Genomic DNA, 20,724 nt, shown 5'->3' with positions numbered 1-20,724 from the left:
AAGTCATATGATGAGAAGTCGTATGAGAATAGAGGAGTGTTGTTATGAGAATTCACTCATGATAAAGTTCTAATAATACCAGAATAAAGTTCTAATAATACAAGTAGACAAAAAACCTTACGAGAAGTCATAACAATACGAGAATAAAGTCATAGTACAATGAGAATAAAGCAAAAATACAAGAAAAAACTTATAATTTTACCAGATTTAAGTTGGAATATTAGGAGAGTGAAGTCGTAACTTGAAAACCTGTTCTCCTAGTAAAGCATGTCTGCTTGTTGCTGTCTCGTCATTTATTTAGATAGTTTGGCCTGCCTTGCAGAGTTCATAGTGTACTATATTTCATTTTCTGTTAAGTGTGAGCAGAGGTTTAAAATACCAAAGGAGGAAGAGTCAGTCCAATGACCGCAGATGAACATTTACATTTTGTTGAGCAGAAATGCAGTAATTATTAGTTTACTTTAACATTTTTCTAATAAATAAATTAAAAAGGTTCCTTTTTGAATTGTCATCAAATTGGGACACCTATTTAATTGACTTAGAGAAAACAGTAAAGAAATGGCGACTATCCATAAAGTTTTGATCTGTACCGATTAAAGAAAAAAATGCTGCAATATAGTAAAAGCTTTAAGGATAGTATGTACAAACATACAGCAATAAAAGCTTCCAAGCGGAAATATCTGAAGGTAAAATTACCGAAATTAACATCCCTGAAAAGTAATTTTAGTCATTTTAATGTCCCAATAAGCATTTCAAGGTTACCCTATAAAAGTAAAAGCTTTTTCCTGGTTTAGTATTAACACTAAAAGCTTTTTCTGATAAACAGTCACATTGTGAAACATTTATTTGGGTGAATTTAGAAGATTTCCACTCTGACATACCTCATTATTTAGGTATGATGAGTTATGTCAAAGGTTTCGCAGTCACAACATTTTTATGCATTTGTGTTATGTTGTTCTGGTGTCCTCCACTTTAACCACCAAATACACTTTCAGTGTCAGCTCAGACATTGTGAAATCATTTTTCCCCAAGAAAAGGAACATAGCACTCCTTGAAAAAGACGCATCTATGTCAAAAGCTATACATGAAGAGTCACTCGAAGCGAGGGTGGCAGGTGACGTGTGAGGAGTTTTTATTTCACCACAGCAGGGAGAGAGAAATGTAAAGCAGGAGGAAGGTCATGTTTACAGAGACTGGCTTCTTTGCCAGTGGAGCAGAGGTAACCGGAGATAAAAGGGTAGCAGCAGATGTTCCAGGAGCGAAGGAATGAGAAGAAGTCATACAGAATGTGATTACATGCATAACAAGACGACAAAACCCGACTATAATCTATTCCCATCTAGTTCCATAAGGGGTCAAGTTAGAAAACCCAAGCTAATGAAGAAACTGAACATTTTTGTGAAAGCTTTAGGTGTAAGGTGCATTCACATCAGCCCTGTTTTGTCGTCTTCAATTTAACTCTACTTTGTGTAGAAAGTCCGGTTCGTTTAGGGGGATGTGAACGCACAAACTGATGTGGACCAAAAAAAGTGAACTCTGCTCTGGCTACAAACCTCGGTCTCAGTTCAGTTGAAGTGAACTTTGGTGCGGTTCGAATGTATATCTGAATGCAAGCGGACCAGAGACCGCTCCAAAAGTAGGAAGCGGACTATACCCCACGGCATTCTGGGTAAATAAGACCAGAACAATGCGTGCATCTAATGTTAGCAGGGTCATGATCTTTTATCAATCACAAAAGAAATATCTTGCAACCACTAAAATCTGATGCGACTCCAATTTGGTTTATATTTTATGAAGAAGGTTTTGGTTTGTCAACCTGGAGAAAAGGATTTTCCAAAGGGTTTGATTTGTTTGGCACAGTGCCGTGTGAAAGCAAACTGCACCAGCTGGAAACGTAAGGTACTTTTTCCAGCATCACAAATAAAAAGCGTGCAACAATTTGCCATAAAGATATATATTTTTTATTTGTTTATAAAAAATGCTAAAATTTAGAAACACCTAATTGACTTATCTTTCCAATGATTACAAAGAAATGTCTGGTATCTTCTTATTTCAGCAACATTACCTGCAATAAATTGCCTAGAGCTTTCTAAGGCCTGAATGACTAGAAAAGGAAATAAGACCTACAATCCTGCTTTCTGCTGATTTGAATGCTTTGACCTAAACCACCCGTATAAATTTCCTAACATTCAAATGTTTTTAAATTCAATGCAAACCTCTAGATAAACCCAAACTCTGGTGGCATTAGGGAGTGGCAACTCAAGATAACAAGTTTGGTTAACCCACTAATATCAAGATGTATTTATTTATGGGAGCTTCTGTTATATTCAGAGTGTTACTTATGTTACTTCCATATTTATTGTCAATAATGCTTAGAAATGCTGATATTTTCAAAAGTAAAACTGATCAGCTGATGCTTTGAGGTTGAAAATGTATCCGAAATGTTGAGTTAAAATAACCATTTCTGTTTTTTTTTTTTATGGACATCATCATGCACATGCTGTGCTGACTTTACAAGAAGCATTTTATTTAATGACACACTAGCTGTCTGTGGAAAGCCGAGCCATTCTTAATCCGGTACACAAGTTACAACACCCAGCCACATGTGTAAATGCCGAGTCATTTAACCGCTTAATGGAAAAAATAAAAGTCACTTAAACATACGATGGCCGTCCTGTTCTGGTTTTATAACTCAAACACGTGTGCATGTGTTGCGTCATTGCTCTAGTTTTGTAACTTTAATATGTTGTAAAAGGACTTCAGTAACAGAATGTGCATTTTAAAAGAGGCAAACATTGTTTTGGCAGCAGCTACTATGCAATAAACACCCTTACAAATTTATCCTAGGAGACAACAAAGTATATTCTATAATTAATTTAAAACCAATAAATTAAAGAAATTAAGTCTGATGGGACTCCAAGGCAGACCAGGTATGTCCAGGAATAAATGATTTAAGGAATAAATGATTTAATTTGATGAAAAGCAAAGAAAATGTTACAAATTAACAATGACAATTAATTGTAATTTTCCTCATATTTTCTCCATCATCAGTGTTGCTATCCCTCTTTTAGAGCAGTATATTTTGGCTACTAATATCTCCATTAGGTGTTGGCATAAAAAAGGCAATGAAGACAATCCAATTGGCCAAAAGCAATATTAGCATGAAGAGTTTTAATGCATGGCATTTGGAATCAAAGTCTGCAAAACATTGCATGAAAGCAGGTCTTTGAGATTGGGATTCAAATTGGTGCAGTTCCAATTTAAAATTAATCCAAAGTAATCTCATCAAAAAGATTTAAACTTAATTGCATATATTCCAATTAGAGCCTAGTCACAGTATAATGGTGATTGGTCATCAACTTGGCACCAGTCCTTTCTTACAAAAACAAAACAAAACAAAAAACAGCTTTTTCTGATGATAAATCAGACGTGATTGGAAAAATAAATAAATAAAAAAAATCGTAGGATGACGAATTAGTGTAGAAATGGTTTTAAAGAGGAGCAACTTAAATAAAAAATGACTTTCAACACTTAGAGCAGCTTTATTTTTAATTAAACCAGTAAACGTGTTGATATGTTCAAAGTTTTTCTCCATCTGCTTCGTAGAGCAGCATGTTGGCTCACACAGGTTGGCGTCAGCAGCAGATGAATGGGAGTAATTTCTCACCTTTGTTCTCAGACAACATTTAACGTGACTGTACTCCTCCATAGGCTGCTAAACCCCCCCAGCATCTCCAGCGCTGTCTTTTCCATTAAGCCCAGCAGGGATCTAAATTCAAGGTATTCGTTGTTGCTTTAAGTTGGTGAAATCCTTTAAGCCAACGTGAGATCAGACTCACTGCAGCTCAGTCAGGCAACCAGTTTCATTTGTTTGGAAAGTAACAGCAGAAAGGCCTTTCATTCAATCTACATTTGCTTTCCCTGCATCATAGGAGACGCACTGTAGTTTTTATAGCAAATAAAGTTATGAAACTGCAAAAAGTGGGTCATAGTATAAAATGCTTCAATTGTACTATGTTGCAACACTTTCAAGAGCTAAAAACAGCTTGTGTCCTGGCACACAAAGCTATAAAACTGGGTTAGCGCTCTGCAATAATCAGCCTGAGATCTCTAAAAATAATTGATTAGATTTGTGCTAAAGGTCTACACTGGCTCATTTTTGTCATTCAAAATCAATGAGCCATAAGCTACATTATCAAATAAACTAAATAAATACCATTTATTTTTCCTCAAGACATAAAAAAAAAAAAAAAACCAAGAGGGAACATTTATTAAATATCATAACCTTTGCAGAAAATAGCCCAGATCACACTGCAGCCATGCAGAATATCAGATTTCATAGTAGATAAACTTCAAGATGAAAATAATTCTATTAAAATATTTACCAATAACTAATTCACTAACAGCAGCAGAATGGGGTCTGTTTTGATTGGCCTTGACTACTGACATTGATATGAGCGTATAAAACAGTATTTTATGGTGGCCCAGAAGGGTCAACAAAATGCAAAAGCCACAGCAGAAGTGATGCTAAAACTAAATTAGAAATTATGCCACAACTACTAGCATAACTTCCACTTTAGCACGCATTTAGTTTTAGTCCAACATCTTCTGTCGCATTTTGTTGGCCTTTCTGGGCCACCATAGTATTTGAATGCCTAACGTTTTATACACTTTTTCTTTGATAAGACTAGCAAAAGTAATATATAATTTATGCAGTCAAATTCAGTACAAAATTTTAACTTTAATTCAAAAATGCAAACTGATAAAAGGTAAAAGTAACTACATTTAATCTTAATATGCATATTTATAAGCACCTATAATACAGCAAAATATTATTAGCAATTACTCCCAGAGGACATTTAATCAGAGTGTCACAGCCTTTATCTAACTATACCAGCACCGACACTGAAGAAACATCATGTGACGAACACGCCACTGAAATACTGAAAACATCAATACTCTGCATGGAGGCCATGTCAACAGTTGCCACATGTTGGCTCCAAAAGGGATTGCTGCAAAGCCAACGACTGGAAACTATCAATTGGCTTAACAAAATCCACTGAATTTCCCAGTCTTGTATTATAATTTGGATTAAACTGGAGTATGTAGGCAAGAATAAGCCTCGGGTTCAACCATTTCTTTTTTGTAAGTTACTGGTTTGTAAAATAGTATTTTATTTTGCATTCTTGTTTTGTAATGTTGTAAATTTACTAAAATAAAATTAATCACAATCTAATTTAACTGTATGATGGACTCTACTGGACTAAAATGGAGTAAAATAAACTGAATTTGGATAAACAAATCTTGCATTATTTGATTTTTTTTGTTGTTTAACAACAATGTAAACAGAAACATTAAAAATAATTTTGAATTGCCCTGCTCTACCCATCTACCTATTAATAAAAATAAAGGTTTGCGGTCAGGAATAAACATGTATGAGGTCTTCACTGAAATCAAACTGGCTTTAAATAAATGGCTAAAGTATATTTATTCTTTAAAAAAAAACTACTGTAGCTAAATCAGTAAAATAAAGCTTCTCAATCTGTTGTGTGAGTCAGAAGATGACTCACACTGGGATACACTGACCGAAACTCACAGCCGATTTGAACTGTGGTGTCACGTTGCAGATATTTCAGAGTGAAACCCGGGAAAACCCCAAAGGAGATGTTTTCTTCGTGGCATGAGGTGTGGTGATGCAATAAGGGACAGGGCTGATTAAAACAAATAAGGTGTTACAGATGAGATAAAAACAACACTATCAAAAAGTGAAAACTATCAGTGGGTGAAGTTGCTCAAAAAGCTCAATAATACCAGAATTAGCAAAGCAGAATCAAAACCTAAAGCTGAAACTGCCTTCCTGATGAATAACATCTTTCAAAAAAAGTAAAAGATTTACAGAAAATATTAAACTATTCCAAGCTTTACTTTTTAATCACTCCAGTTCATATGTTAAAGGCCAGAAGATTCTGGAAGCAGAAACCTATTTGTAACCTTTTGCGTTATTATAGGCTCCATAAGTTTTACTACATTAGTAAATTCAAGTATTTTTCCATTTGATTTGAACAAATTGCCGACACCTACTGATGGAAAATAAAATTATTTGGAAGATAAAGTCATACTTGACATTAGCTTGAAAAATAGGTATCATAGGTGCAAAACCTTTTATTCAGGGTACGGAATCAGAAACGGCTCACGTGATCCGCTTCTCGTTCACAGACAGAGCAAGTCAATTAGTAACCCTCTTGGCATGCTGCTACCGGTTCATTCATCATCTGTCAGCCTGCTGATTAAATCTTGATAACTTCGATACAAAGTAGGCCACTGCTTTGCTCCAGTTCCTTTTACAACATCAAATGACCTCATTTTGTAAAATGTCAGACGTGCTGAAGGTTTAGAGGAAATGTTTCTGAACCAAAAACTGAGCAAACATAACTGAACTTGGGTGCATCAGCCTCCGATTGCTATATCTCCCCATTTTGTAATCCACATTTAAACATCGACTTATAAAAGATATGCCATGGTTTTGTCTTCAAGTGAAGGCTCCCACATACTTTATCCAAAGCCGAACAGTCAACACGTTCCTCAAAAAGTATTCAAGTCTCCTACGGATACAAACTGGATATTGGACGTAGCTGAAATGGCAACGTTGCTGTCTAAGTCCATAAAACACAGCAACAAACTTCTGACCAATCATGCAACACTTTGCACAGAGCTCATAGTCCGACCCGGGCCTGGTGTCGAGTTCGGCACTTCTGCGAACAAAAGGACGTGATTTTTGTTAAGAATCTTCGTCAATGAGTCAATTTCAGCAAGTCCAAAAAATAAACAATTCTGACTCTGCTCCGTCCTGTTCGTAACCATCCCAGTGAACATTTAGTAGCAAATATGACTAAATATGTATACTATCCTACATCAAGATTAAAACACGGGTGTCTAAAATGACCAGCGGTTTTTTATTATTCCACCGATAAAAGTAGACACGGTTCATTCAAAAAAGGAACCATGTTCAATTACAAGTTATTGGCATTTTATTGCTTTATTTGGTTTAGTTTTAGTCATTTCTTTCAATAAATTAATTCATAAATTAGTGCTTTGCTTTTCTATTTAATCTTATTTAAAATGCATATTGTTTTCCGGGTGAAATCTTTAAATTTGTCTTCATTCAACACCATTTCTAGTATTCCCCAACAGAAATATTAGTTTTTTTTCTGCACACATTTACCTCTGAACAGAATAAAATTAGTCGACTGAAACTGTCATTAAGCTATCATTTGTGATTTCTAGCATTTTCTAATAATATGCTGATTCTGTATTCTTTATAAATAGCAAAATGTTTGTGTGGATATGAAATACAGCTACTAGCTTGTGTTGGCAAAACCGTTTGGTTTAAATGTGATCTACACCTAGACTAAATATATCTGTTTAAACCAGGGCTAATGGACTTAACACCAACTTGCGTCTAAATGAGGTCAGCGAATACCCTCAACATTGAAATTAAGTTTGCTGGATTTTGGCGCTTCCATTCACCAAATCTAGATCAAGGCCTCGTTAACAAAACGATTCAAGACAAGACATATTGGAAATTCAAAGTCTCCCTCAGATGGACTGTTTGTAAATCCAGGATATGTCCAATATGTGTGGTCAGCAATCCCTGTAATTTTACTTTGATTTATTGGAAGTTGGAACAAACACAACTGTAAACATAAAAACTGTTTTTTTTTCTTTCAGCCGCATTTCCAGATAGATTGGTTTGTTGGTTAGGACATGTGAGAATCTGTCAAATAAATGCCTGAGGCTGTTTCAGTCACATTAACACACATAGAAATCATCACCTTCCAAAAATAATGCCTTTTATTGTGTGGCAAAAGGGATTTTGGCAGAAAAGAAAAGAAAAATAAATTTTGGCAAAAAAAATGACCATTTAGTTTGATGACTGTAGTTCCCATACTTGTCACTACTTGATAAGGAGAAGCTTGAAAAAACCTCAGCGATGGCAAAAGTAATCAAAGAGTGAGTGAGTAACTTGATGTCGTGAACCTATCGTAGCTGACTCGATAGGTTCAGTCAGCTACTGACTAGGTAGTCAGTAGCTGAACTGACTACCTAGTCAGTTCAGCTGACTAGGTAGTCAGCTGAGCTAACCTCACTGAGGTTAGCTGCTCAACCTCAGTGAGAGGTTGAGCAGCTAAAATTGTTCCTCTGCCTACAGCCCCCAGAAGGCTGTGCGGTTCTGGAAGTTTGAGCAAGATTTGACTGAAGGTTTTCGTGACATATTTTCTTTAATAAAATGTGAAAAACATTAGATTCTTTGTTTTGAATTCTTTAAAAGCATTTTAAGACCTTGTAAAATCATTCAGTGGTCTGTTGAACCATTGTTGTATTTATGAAACCAGAACAAAGTCTTCCTTGGCTATTGATTTTAATCACTCTAATTACACACTTTTTGGTTTAATAAATATAGTTAAAATGAAAACAGTGAAACTCAGAATAAATTTAAAAAGTGAGATATGGAAAAGAAAACTGATTTCAAAGGGCCATAAGTATGTATGAAAAAAAAAATAAATTAGATTTTTTGGGGATTTGCCCTGCCAAATCAAGAGAGAATTGCCCAATTCTGATTTCTAGCTTTCATTAGCTAGTTTAAGATGAACTAGGTAATAAAAAAAATAGAGGTTTATCATTAATGCAGGAATGGTAAGAAAAAAACATGGCTTTAATAATGCTGTCTTGAAGCAAACTACTGTTAAAGCTGCACAGTTAAATATATTAAATAGGTTAATCCACACTGTTTTCATTATGCAAGAATCGTATGGTGTGTTTTGCTGCCTTTTCAATGTTTAATCCCCATTTTACATAATTACTTCCATCACTCAGCAGAACCAAGAGCTCAAAAAACCCTAAATCTACAGTATTACTGGGAAAATTTAAACAGATTATCAACAAAAAACATAAAAATGAGAACATAGTTCAGAGTTAAGGTGTGCTACTTCATCAGGAGCAACATGCTGTAATATTGCGCGCGCGCACACACACACACACACACACACACACACCTTCATTGTACAGTGTGAAGGCAGGGCCTGACCCAGTGGTACAGTGTAATCTTAGTCACATGCTGCCAACAGAAAACGGGATCAAGAATCCATTTCTGTGACCCAGTTCACCTTAACCTGGCCTGTAAGCCTGTCATCTGCTTACTCAGACTCAATGAAAAGATCTGAAGTAAACATATGCTAAAGATGATAGGACAATGGAAGTTCATAATGCTTTTTCCATTCACATCCAGGTAAAACTATGCACGTGTATGAATTTCTTATTTGAGTAATAAAATAAGAGTTATGTAAATTGGAATCATATTGCTTTCTTTTGTGGAGATACCCCATTAGAGTGTTGGATTATTAGATACACAGGGTTTTCCCCAGGGTATTATAAGCCTGGTGGGCCACCAGGCTTCACTTGTGCCCCCACCAGGCAGCTTTAGCATTGCTTATTTTTATTTAAGTTGTTGTTGTTGTTTTTTTTATATTTTAAATTATTTAAGATTTTATAGTTGGTGTTCAGATATTAATCGTCCAATTCCAAAGTGATATTTTCAATTTTAAACATATTTTAATTCAAAAACACGGCGGGCCAAGACAAAACACGGCGACTGCTAAGCACCCCAACCACCGGGCTTGGCAAGTTTTCTTGGGGAAACCTTGATACATAATGCCACATGGGAAAACATAGGAAAATGTCTTGTTATAAGTAAAATAATCTGGCAATGGAACTAGTACTTTTTAAAAATCAATATATTTTGCTGAAAAGTTAGTTTCTTGCAAGAAAATAAAGACTATTTTTAGATCAACGTCAAATCCCACGCTAGAGTGAGTACACTTGCTAACAAATGGATCTTCTGACCTTTGGCTTTGGTTCAAGTATAACTTTGTTAAATGGCCTAAGTTTATTTATCCTGGAAGAAGTCCAGACCTAACACTCATCTTCACTGCAATGACAGCACTGGCCACACGTATGCATGTGAATAGTCAGAGTTAAACATTTGTGGTCTTGTTAAAAATAACTCAAAGCCAGAATGTCAGGACAGCTGTAACATAAAGCACAGAATGCCAAACAACTAGTTTCATCCTCAAATGTTTAAAAAAATCTCTCTCCAGCACAGAAAAATGTTAAAAATACATAAGAATTTATAAAATGTTCCAACATGTGCTAATCATGGTAATGCATTTGAAAGAAAGCATTTTTTATACACTCCATTGTAGCAGGAACTAACAAACATTTACAAGATTATCATTTCTAACTGACCATGGACTGAATACAGCTGTGACAGAATAACATTACCATGGCCTTCCTATATCTTATCATGGTTTAATGACCCTGAACACAAAGGGCAAAAGCAGGAAGTTCACTTGATGTACATTATAAACACACGCAGTTACTTCACACACACACCACATTGGTAATGTCTTCAGGAAGCCGTCATGAATAAAAAAAACAATACAGCCTAATGGTTTGGTAAGCTTTTAAGGTCATATAATAGTCATGCTGGTTTTCCACATCTTCCTTATCAAAATAATATCAGAAAAATAATTTTATGCGTTTACTTAGCTTTGAAAGACTGTTTTAAATAAATAGAGTCAAAATAAAGTGGTCGGTATCTTAAAACCTTGAAGAATCCATAAAACATATAGATAAGCCACAGTTCCGAGGTGAAATACACCTCCAGGATCAGTTATTGTGAAAAACAGAGGAAAGCTAAAGAGAAAATGGATTCTATTTACTGATAAAGATTTAAACTGCCTCCACGGCTAAAGGAATCATCGTTTATTCAGAGAAAATTGGTTGGGATAGTTAATTATGCTGGAATCGGCCCAGACAAATGAAAGCTTCCTTTTCTTCACAAAGGACAGCTGATATTTTCTGAAGTTATCAGTGTTAGTTCTCTTATGTTTACTTGGAAGATGGCATAATGCGCAACTTTGTAGGCAACTTAATAAATACTCAGGCCGCTGTAAGGCTAATGGTTATTGATGCGAATCCCCAGTGGCGGCTGATTTTATTAACTTAAAAGCAGCTCAAAATGAAAATGCTGATACACACTGAATACAAAGCTATGCAAGTGATTATCATCTAGACTTTGACAAGAGTAGGTTACATTTGTGTTGGTTTGTCAGCCAGACACTTTCTGTGATACTGCATTAATGTTATGCTGCCTGTGGCTGCATCAGTCGCCCTCATTAGCTAAGGCTTATCAGTCCATCAAGAAATGTTTTATTTTTTTGACTGTTATAGTTGTGCAACAGCATAAAAGATGGGGTGTTATAGAGCGTTTCCAGTTCAAAAAATCATTTGGAAATGATCCCGTCTAATTTCTTGTATCAACTTGGAGTTTTATTCTGTAGATATGAACAGTTTCAGTTTGAGATGCTTTAGAACAGGGGTGGCCAAGTCCAGTCCTCGAGAGCCACCATCCTGCAAGTTTTAGAAGTATCCTTACTCCAACAGACCGGGATCAGCTGTACAGAGGCCTGGTAACGAGCCAGTCATTTGATTCAGGTGTGTTGAAGCAGGGATGCATCTGAAACTTGCAGGATGGTGGCTCTTGAGGACTGGACTTGGCCACCCCTGCTTTAGAACCATCAAACAAATGATAGCTTTCCATTGCTCTGAGGAGCTCTTAATCTTTTCACCAGCTCATTGCAAGATGACTATGAATATGTCAAAACAAGCAAATTCATCTGAGGAAGCATTGAAAAAACATTTAAAGTTATACAAAGAACATGTAGGACACATCCCTGAATTTCATCTTAAAGTTATCCCTGAATTTCAGCTTTTGTCACTCAGTTTACGCTGAATCAAAGAAGTTGTGACCAAAATTGAAACATTTATTCCAATCTGTGTTTTTTTTCAATAACTGTCATATTTATTGAATGTTTTGCCTCTTTAGGGGTTACAATAAATGTCATTTAATTAACCTGCAAACACCCCTTTATTCAGACAGCAACACTGTTGATGATGCCTTAAACCAAACAGATAATTGGCTTACAACATTAAATGTGCAAATAAATTTGTCAAAATACATGACTAAAATCAATTTCTGATTTATGATGGGTAATTAAGCGTATCCTCAAATATCAAATCAGCTGACTGTTGGGTTAGATGTTCATAAAACAGTTAAAAACATTTGGTTAAAAAAAAAGTTGTTAATTTCTGGTAAATCAAACACTTTTGCCAGTAAGACCAAAACTTGAACACAGAGTGCCAGCTATGTTAATAACAGAACAGGAGAAAAAAATAAGTGAGAGGACAACAAATTGTAATTTAGAGAATAAAACTATTTGAGAGGGTGTAAACAACAATTAATAGGGTTCTTCCATATTTTTAGCATGAACATTTCAAACTTATTTTAAGATGTAAAATGTATTCATTCATTTATTTTTGGAGTAACTTGAAAGGAAAACAAGCCTTTATATTCATAGGCTCCACAAATCAAACAACTGAACAATGATTACAATCTTTAGCTCTTCTCAGTTGGACCACAACAAACCAACTACATTTTAAAACTTGGAGGAATAAAAAGAAAATCTGAGAAATTTACTTTGGTATTCAAGACCCTGATTAGAAACTTCAGGTCCATCTGAACCCAAGTTGTCTAGAGTACAAAAAAGGCTTTTTTGAATTGTGGATAAGTGTGTTGTTTAAATAACATTCTTTATTTTCGAGTCTTCCTCATAACTTTTTTTTATATAAATGAGTATAAAAAAATCACTATTTATTTAACTTTATAAGATTTTCATACCTTACAAGAAAAAGAAAAAAATTGGAAAACCAAACAATTTTGAAGACTAAGTTTTATAATTCTGTACTTTTTGAGGATGCTTCGAAACTCTGAATCAAAGTGGAGAACTTAATGCAGTTGAAAACTGACTGATATTCCCCCAAGATGACATCTTTCTACAACAAGTTTGGGAACTATTACTGAGAGCAAAGTTAGCTGAAATAAAAATAAATGAATAAAAACTATTCATCATTATCCTTTCTAAAGATGTGTCACTTCTCTCGGGTGTTGGTCATAACATGGAACACTTTGTACTAAACATGAGACACGTTCCCACCATGGTGGATGTTTTTTTTTTAATACTTTTTCAGGCTCACTTTGACAAATGACAAAATACAGGTATTTTTCTATGATCTACTCACAGCGGTAGTAGTGCAGTTATATGATGTAAATGAATAATTTCTACAAGCAGGAGGTCACTTCAGCGTTTTTATTCTATAAGGAATCTTAATCTGTAGTAATGGTACATACTACTGGGTTTTGGAAAGCAACCCGAGTCCTTCATTCGCTTTTACTGTGTCTTTTCCTGACCTCTCAGTCCCCGGCCAGTTGAGGCAAATAGTTGATTATCATCTCCTGTTAATAGAAAGTTGTTCCTCTCCGCTGCCACCTTGTGCTTGCTCTGAATGAGAAATTGCAGTGATGTGAAGACTCATTGCATTGGTAATGCACTATGACTTTCAGCTAATTCCCTGAACCTTTTTCTGGACTCAAACTGACTCTTTGGATTGAATGTCAACATAGCTGTTTACCTAAATAGACTAAACGTAGCTAGATTTCCATACGATCAGTTTTATTTTATGTACAGTGGCCCCAGACTACTTTGGCGCTTTGTAATTAGTCCAATTTTAATTGAATGGATTGAAGAACGAGCTAAACACTTGGGCCTTGATTTGTTGGGTCACAGTGGAGACCCACTGTCACGCAAGTACTCGGAGTCCTCATAAGCCGGAGGATAGATCTTAACATCTTTAAACAGCAGCCGGTCCGAGTTACCGGATGTTACAAAAAACTAACCGCTTCCAAAACTGAGAACTTTAGTCAAATTAGGCCAACTAAAATCCACCGGTATGGTAAATCCGTCACAGAGGATTAAAAATGGCTCGTTTTTGTACACACCTGCCCGATGAAAGAGAAGACAGAGCCCACTTCCCCTCTTGGCTAGCGTTACGTCCGCTGGCTCGTCCCCGTGGCTTGTGTTGTTGTAGCTGGCGGAGGAGCGGGAGACGACCAGTCGGGAAGTAGCTCAATCACAAAAAGCCCGATGAGGTAAGTCTGACTCCTCCAAAACCAGCTCCTGCTCCTTGACTATATATAATACCTCGGAAACACCTCCTGGACGTTCGGATACTGCCCCTGTATCGGCTTTCATAAAGCCACGGGGTTGAAGAACGTCACTACGCATGCTCACATAACTCAAGTGACGTTAACGGTCAGCCTTTAGCCCCGCCTCCGAGTCAACACTCACCCAATCAGGAGAGCAGGGACGCTACACAGCATCCATCACCGTGAGGATGTCAGACTGATCCTGGAACAGTTTATGAAATAATAACCTTCCTTGCATAAGCCGTTTCTTTTTTCCCTGCTGCTGGGAAGCAGTTTTACAAGAGCCAACAATGGCACCCTTCACTAATCACAGTGGGTCTTTTTGTCCGCACATGGTGTAGGTTTAGGTTATGTATTCCGCCACACTGCCACCTAGTGGTTGGTTGAACTGCTTCCATTAGGAAACACTTTAGGTTGAGTCATCAGTGTCATAACCACGTTTGATAACAGGGCTCAAGCTGCATCCAGAGGACATCAATGTGTTTCTGGGCAATAATGTCGCCACATGTCTTGAGCTGCTTACTTTCACACAATGTTGCGGGGGTTTTACGTCTGTTTAGGTTTACCTGTCTGTTTCATTTTACACTCATGATAGAATGAGGACTGCAAACACTCATCGAGGCATGCATATCATACGAGTTCAAAATGGCAACAATAGCTGCAAATAATGCAGCTATTGTTTGTTTTGTTTGTTTTGGATATACTGTATCATGAAAACTAAATTTTCATTTATAAATAGATCCATGTAAAATAAATGTTTGTTTTTTTTCTTAAATGCAAACATACAGATTCTTTGTTTTAGGCAAGTCAAAGTCAGAATAGAAGATGATGAAACTATCTATAATGACATAAAAAGATTTGCATATTCTCATCACGAGTAGAAATATAGTAATTTGAGGCTTTTCTGGGATGAACTGATTGTAATGATCTGTATTCCCAGTATAGTGTGTATGACTCCTACTTGTTCTCTTTTCTTTTAATCCACATAGGGGAAAAATTATACAATACTGGCTCAAATATAAAGTAATCCCACAAATATTTATATTATTGTCCTTTAGCGAGTTCTAGAGGAATCACACCAGGTTTGGATTCCTCACATGGTGTAGGTTTAGGTTATGTATTCCGCCACACTGCCACCTAGTGGTTGGTTGAACTGCTTCCATTAGCATTAAGGCTGATGATGAACAGTGGACTCCATTTAAATTGTCTGGTTTGCTGGAACAAACATGACTTTTGCCAGCAGCATCCAATCTGATTGACTTGTTGTCAGTCTTGGAGCTTCTTTCTCACAGGCACCAATTTGTCAATGTTGATGTTAAACTTACTTTAATGGAGACAGAGACACTGGCTTTGAGCATTTTCCAGTTTATCTGTTTAATGTCTTCTGTCTTTATCTGTTTGGATAAAAGCGTTAGAACCAGGGACTGAAAAAGGCTCAACAACCTGATAAAGAAGGCTGGTGAATAAAGGTTGTGGTGGGGCTTTTGTGAATAAAGGTTGTGGTGGGGCTCCTCATACCGGAGCAAGATTTCCTTGCTCCGGTATGAGGATTCAAATGAGAGGTAGAATAATAACTACAATGCCATAATAACATAACAATCTTCTTGAGCAAACATAAAGGGTTAAATTAGCTAAAAGGTCTGTTCAATAACTTGCAAAATATGCTGTATTTAATCATTAAACCAGTGTCAACAATTAAGTGGTTAACACTCAAAACTGTGAAAAATACCAACTAATGTATGATTGCCTAGAAATTTAACTCTGAACAAACAGCAAGCTAATTTCTACTTAAAGTGAAGAGAATTAAAAGACACCAAGCAGCAGAGGTTTTCCTACCTAAAAAACTCAAATACACTGGTATGGGAAGAAATAATCACAGCTACAAACTAAAAATTAGCCCAGGAGCTCAAAAAAAATCTGCCAGACACAAATGTTTGTAAAGAAACTTCGGCTCTTCCTTGTTCAACACCAAATCAGAATGCCCAGAAAACACTATCAACCAAACATTGACATTAGAATAACAGCATAAACTCGAAAAATGCAGCAGCAACATCATCAGTATTATTTACAATTTTAAAAAAAGAAATCGTAGCTAAATTCGTGCAGAGCAGAATTAGCATTATGCTAACCAAAGCAATGTTCTTAACTGATAATCAGCAAAGAAATGACAGCTGATGATGAACCGAAAAAGTAAATAAAAAATAAAGCTTAGTAATAAGGTAGCTAAAGCTAATACAACACGCAGAGAAACAGAAGCTGTAGCTTACCGTCTACCATCAAAATCCTCTACATTGTAAATAAAGATGGAGAATTCCCTCTAAGGTTTCCCTCGACTGCCGTTGTTGCCATCATCAACTGTATCACCATGGCGACCAGAAACTTTCAAGCAAGGGCAAACTTCGAGCGATCCGTAGACATTTAATTCAGCGATGCTGATTCGTCAAATGTTTATTATTTTTCCCTAGCAACCACATGCTATTGGCTATTTATTTAACTTCACTTAAAAGGCGCAATCAACGAATTAAAGTCAATCGGTGAAAATGTCGTGAAAATAATTCAGATTACATTTAGGCACACGCTATTAAAGAAAACAGGTTAATACAAATCTAAATATGTAGACCATATTTAGATTTTTTTTTTCTTTCCTCCATATAAGAATGGTAAACAAACCACCATTGTCTGTGTACTTTTTGAAGAGCATTGTATAATACGAGTTACAACAACATTCAAATTCCCTTGGGGATCAATTGAGTATTTTTAAATTTGGTTTTGAATATATATTTGTTTGTTTATATAATTCAGACTCACTATTGTTTTAATCATTCCACCCTGAGGTAAAAAAAATTGAAATGTGTCTTTAAAAATTAAAATAAGAATCATGCCTATCGCAATTAGAATCTCTTTATTATTGCAACTTTTTTGTTGATATTTTTGTATTCTTTATCTCTTTAATTATGCTTATCTAGAGGACATACAGACCACATTTTCAAACAGTGCAACATTTAGTCTGCATTTATGCTTTATAGGCAGGTATAGATTTGCATATGTTTGTGTTCCTTTTGTGTTTTTCTTTCCTAGTTCAGGCTTGTGGTTTCTCACAACACTCAGCCAGATTTCTGCTCATCCTGAGCAGGTTTTGTTGAAACTTTGCTGGTCAAAGGGATCCGTTCCTCTTCACTGGTACTTGGTGCTTGCTCAGGATGAGGGAATTGCAGTGAAGCAAAAAGCAGTGAAGCAAAAAGTTGATGCAATCTGCTGGAGATCTTAGATAGACGACTTTTTACTGCTTGGCTTTCTACTGAATTGCAATTAGATGTAAATTAACTGTTTTTTTTTTGTTTATAATCTGAAATTGACATCCTTCCTCTTAATTTTCACACTTTTTCTAGCTGAGACTTCTAGTCATGATCCATTTTCATCTTGTTTTATTTTTACACTATTCAAATTTTCTAAAAAAAAAAAAAAAAAAGTGGAGGTGGGGGTTCATTTTATGTAATCTACTTTCATATTATTTTACCTCAAAATAAAAGTTTGTAAAATTTTGATTCAAAGTTGAACAGTGTTCACAATTTCTACTGTAAAACCTAAATTATATATTTTTGATTAATACTCAAATTACTCTGTTCCTTTCCTTTATTGTCTAGTGTCACTAAAAAGCCTCAAAGTCAAAAGTAATGGAGACTATTTGGAAATGCCACCGAGTACTTACTCTTCTGTGCACCAAGTGTAGTTCACATTCTGACATCTAGATGAAAGTAAAGCACTTCTAAAGGTATTTTGTAGTATAAGAGTCATATCAGTCAACCGACATTCAGGGTAAACAGGTATGAAGCTAATTAGCATCACTCGTCCAAAAGGGGTTAAAAGATAACGTTGAAATAGAAATTCTGTGAAATTGGTGAAATTTGTGTCTCTTTAATGTTGTGACTTCACAAAGGTCCAGCTGCACCTTACATTTTACTGCGATTGAGAGTCGGCATGCTCGTGTACACTGCATCAATATGCTACAAACTTAAGTCAGCATACAAACACTTCTCACAGTCCTTTTACTTGTCCAGAGCACTGTAGGAATTTACTTTTCCAATCGGACCTGTTGACATAATCTTTGAGATTACAAAAAGATAGAACTTTTTAAATAATTTTAATTACTAAACATGAAAAGTATGTAACAGAATAACAGGAACCCCTTAAGCAAATGTTCAGTTCTGGTGTTTTTCCCTCGTCCAGTGCTGCACAGATAAGACCAACCCAATGCAGGATATATAACTATTACCTATACATATATACAAACACACTGGTTTCCATCAGTGGTGCATCGGATGCAGGTATCTACAATGGCTTTATACATAATCAGAAAATTTTAGTGCAAGCTAATCTGATATTTCAAGCATGCTTTAGTTCTCTTTTTATGTGAAGTTTTAAAAAATATTTTTCCTTTGAGCTAAAATGTCTGTCTCTAAACGTACGTTTGTGGTAAAGTTAGGTTCCATGAGGATTCGGGTCGGGTCAGTGGTCATCTGATGATGGACACACAAGGAGCTCTTCTGTTGTGGGAGAAAATGCCATCCAGGAAGCTGATCGTCTCTCTGAAGCAGTCCTTTAAAAACCAGGGACAGTTTCCTGATGCGGCTGAAGGAATGCAGAGGGGAGTGGAAACAAACGTGTGCTTCCTGTGTTTTTACAGTACCTACGTTGTGATTCAGTAGCAGTTCTAAGTGTTAGTGCAGCGCCTGAGAACTGGGTGAGGTGGCTGGGTAATTAGACATGCTAATGAGGGAGAAACTACTGAGAGAATCCAGCTCTGTTCTATATCACATTTTCAAACAGCTGCATGGAATTCATGATGTTCTCGTCCTGTGGAGATAAAAACCGAAAATGAGAAGCTAAAGTTTAGACTCACTTACAGAAAAACTTTTTATTATTTTTTTTTATTTAACCAGGTACAAAAACAACCTGTGGTGTTGTGAAAAAGTATTCACTCCCTCAAACATTAAGATCATGAATTTTGTCAAAGAGCTACTTGTTAAACTGCTAAGATATAAAATTAAATATAATTGAACATCTTTTCACAGTGATAGAATCTGGCCAAATAAATAGCTACGGTGGGCCAGATTTGACCCTCGGGCATTCAGTTGGACACATGTGCCTTAGTTTTATTCAGTTTCTGCTTTCTTGACATGTTTCAACATTAAACACATTAAAATATCAGACCAAGATACCCTGATTAAATACAAAATGCAATTTTAAAATCATGATTAATTTTATTAGGAGAAAAAAAAAATATCCAAACCAGTCAGACTTAATTGAAAAAACTAATTCCCCTCCTTAAACTTGACGGGATCAATTGATGTCAATATTTTTGTGACAACTTATGATGATGTCAGAACATCTCGGTTAGATTTAAGACCATACTTTGACTAGGCTACATCAAAACCTTTGTTATAACAATGTCCCTACATTATTTGTGCCCAAGCTCCAAGTTTATGGTAAATGTTTGGTTAATGTTGGTAATACAGCTCTACTGCTGTCAGTGGACAGCAATTGTATATATGTCTTATGAGAGAAATAAAAAATGATTAAATATTAATGAAATTTAAACATTGGGAGGTTCCCAAAACAAGTAATTACAACTCTCATAAGTGATTTTTTAAATGCAAAGGTGCTTGCTAGACAACAATAACTTATAAGCCTATAAATAAGTGTTTTTGTTTTTTGTTTTGGCATTGATGGTGTGGTGAGTCTAAAATATACGTTCTGTACATTTCAGCTGCCATAATCACACATTTTAGCAGCTGGTGGGTTTTTATTTTGGGTGTTGATTCAATAAATTGACATGTGGGAGAAACAACTTTTGCCAGAACAGCAGGGCAGCAGGACGGATTGAAAACCTTCATTAGTGGAGATGTAGTTAGATCTGCGGTTGTAAACACAGATCGTACTCATACTGTGTTTTTGTTTGTTTCTACATGAAGCAATTGCCTAAAAAAGTACGGATGCAGATTTGGTATTATCATATCAACCTGTGCTTATTGTTCAAGTTTTATCCTAATTATAGCATGCAGTAAGTACAACAACATGGCATTGTTACATATAATTTACTTGTGTACTACTATAATTTACATTTCCCTCATGAATACTGATGTAATTATTTTTCAATTGGTTAAGACAACCTTCAGACAGTTGTGACTAAAGAATCAGAAGCTGTAAATGTTTTTCTTTAATTAAAATGTGCAGCAAGAAACACTTTGCCACTTTGTTTGTTGAAGTGAAGTGTCCAAATATTCAGAATCCTAACCCATGTTCATATACAGAAGTACAATATGTTAAACAAAATGTCATTTTATGGACATAATGTTTTGTTTTTTTAAGCAGCTCTTAGCTGAATCCTACAAATCTGTATGTAAATATGAATCCATTTCTGTAGCAAGATTTATAAAGGGCCAAAAGTTAAATATTTACATTAAAACATCCTGAGTTTCACATACTTGTATATTTTCTCAGCAGAAAGAGTTTACTCTAAAGCACATGTGTCAAACTCAAGGCCCGCGGGCCACATGTGGCCC

At 35.7% G+C, this 20,724-nt stretch overlaps 3 protein-coding genes across 12 annotated transcripts in view; all 3 read right to left on the bottom strand.

Annotated features, from left to right (window-relative positions):
* The window catches only part of slc23a2 (solute carrier family 23 member 2), a 42,125-nt gene extending 25,586 nt beyond the window's left edge, over nucleotides 1–16,539 (bottom strand). For 2 of the 4 annotated variants that reach the window (XM_016677113.1, XM_007563484.2), the window contains exon 1: nucleotides 13,955–14,245. Coding sequence is in view for 1 of the 4 variants with exons in the window: in XM_016677114.1 (XP_016532600.1) it covers nucleotides 16,429–16,438 (10 nt within the window). In the remaining 3 variants the exon portion in view is untranslated. Of the gene's footprint in view, nucleotides 1–13,954; nucleotides 14,247–16,428 lie in introns of those variants that run through there. The other 2 variants (XM_016677114.1, XM_007563481.2) reach the window with 2 other exon arrangements.
* The window catches only part of LOC103145867 (lymphocyte antigen 6 family member D), a 670,619-nt gene that overhangs the window by 357,686 nt on the left and 292,209 nt on the right, over nucleotides 1–20,724 (bottom strand). The window lies entirely within an intron of this gene.
* The window catches only part of kcnip3b (Kv channel interacting protein 3b, calsenilin), a 44,291-nt gene continuing 41,623 nt past the window's right edge, over nucleotides 18,057–20,724 (bottom strand). For all 7 annotated transcript variants that reach the window (XM_007563485.2, XM_016677129.1, XM_016677131.1 and 4 more), the window contains one exon: nucleotides 18,057–19,015. In XM_007563485.2, the coding sequence (XP_007563547.1) occupies nucleotides 18,968–19,015 (48 nt within the window). In that variant the 3' untranslated portion in view covers nucleotides 18,057–18,967. The remainder of the gene's footprint in view (nucleotides 19,016–20,724) is intronic.

Source organism: Poecilia formosa, unplaced genomic scaffold (assembly GCF_000485575.1).
Source record: "Poecilia formosa unplaced genomic scaffold, Poecilia_formosa-5.1.2 Scaffold148, whole genome shotgun sequence".
NCBI lineage: Eukaryota > Metazoa > Chordata > Actinopteri > Cyprinodontiformes > Poeciliidae > Poecilia > Poecilia formosa.
The sequence above is the reverse complement of the archived record's forward strand: the minus strand, read 5'-3'. Positions and strand labels throughout refer to the sequence as shown.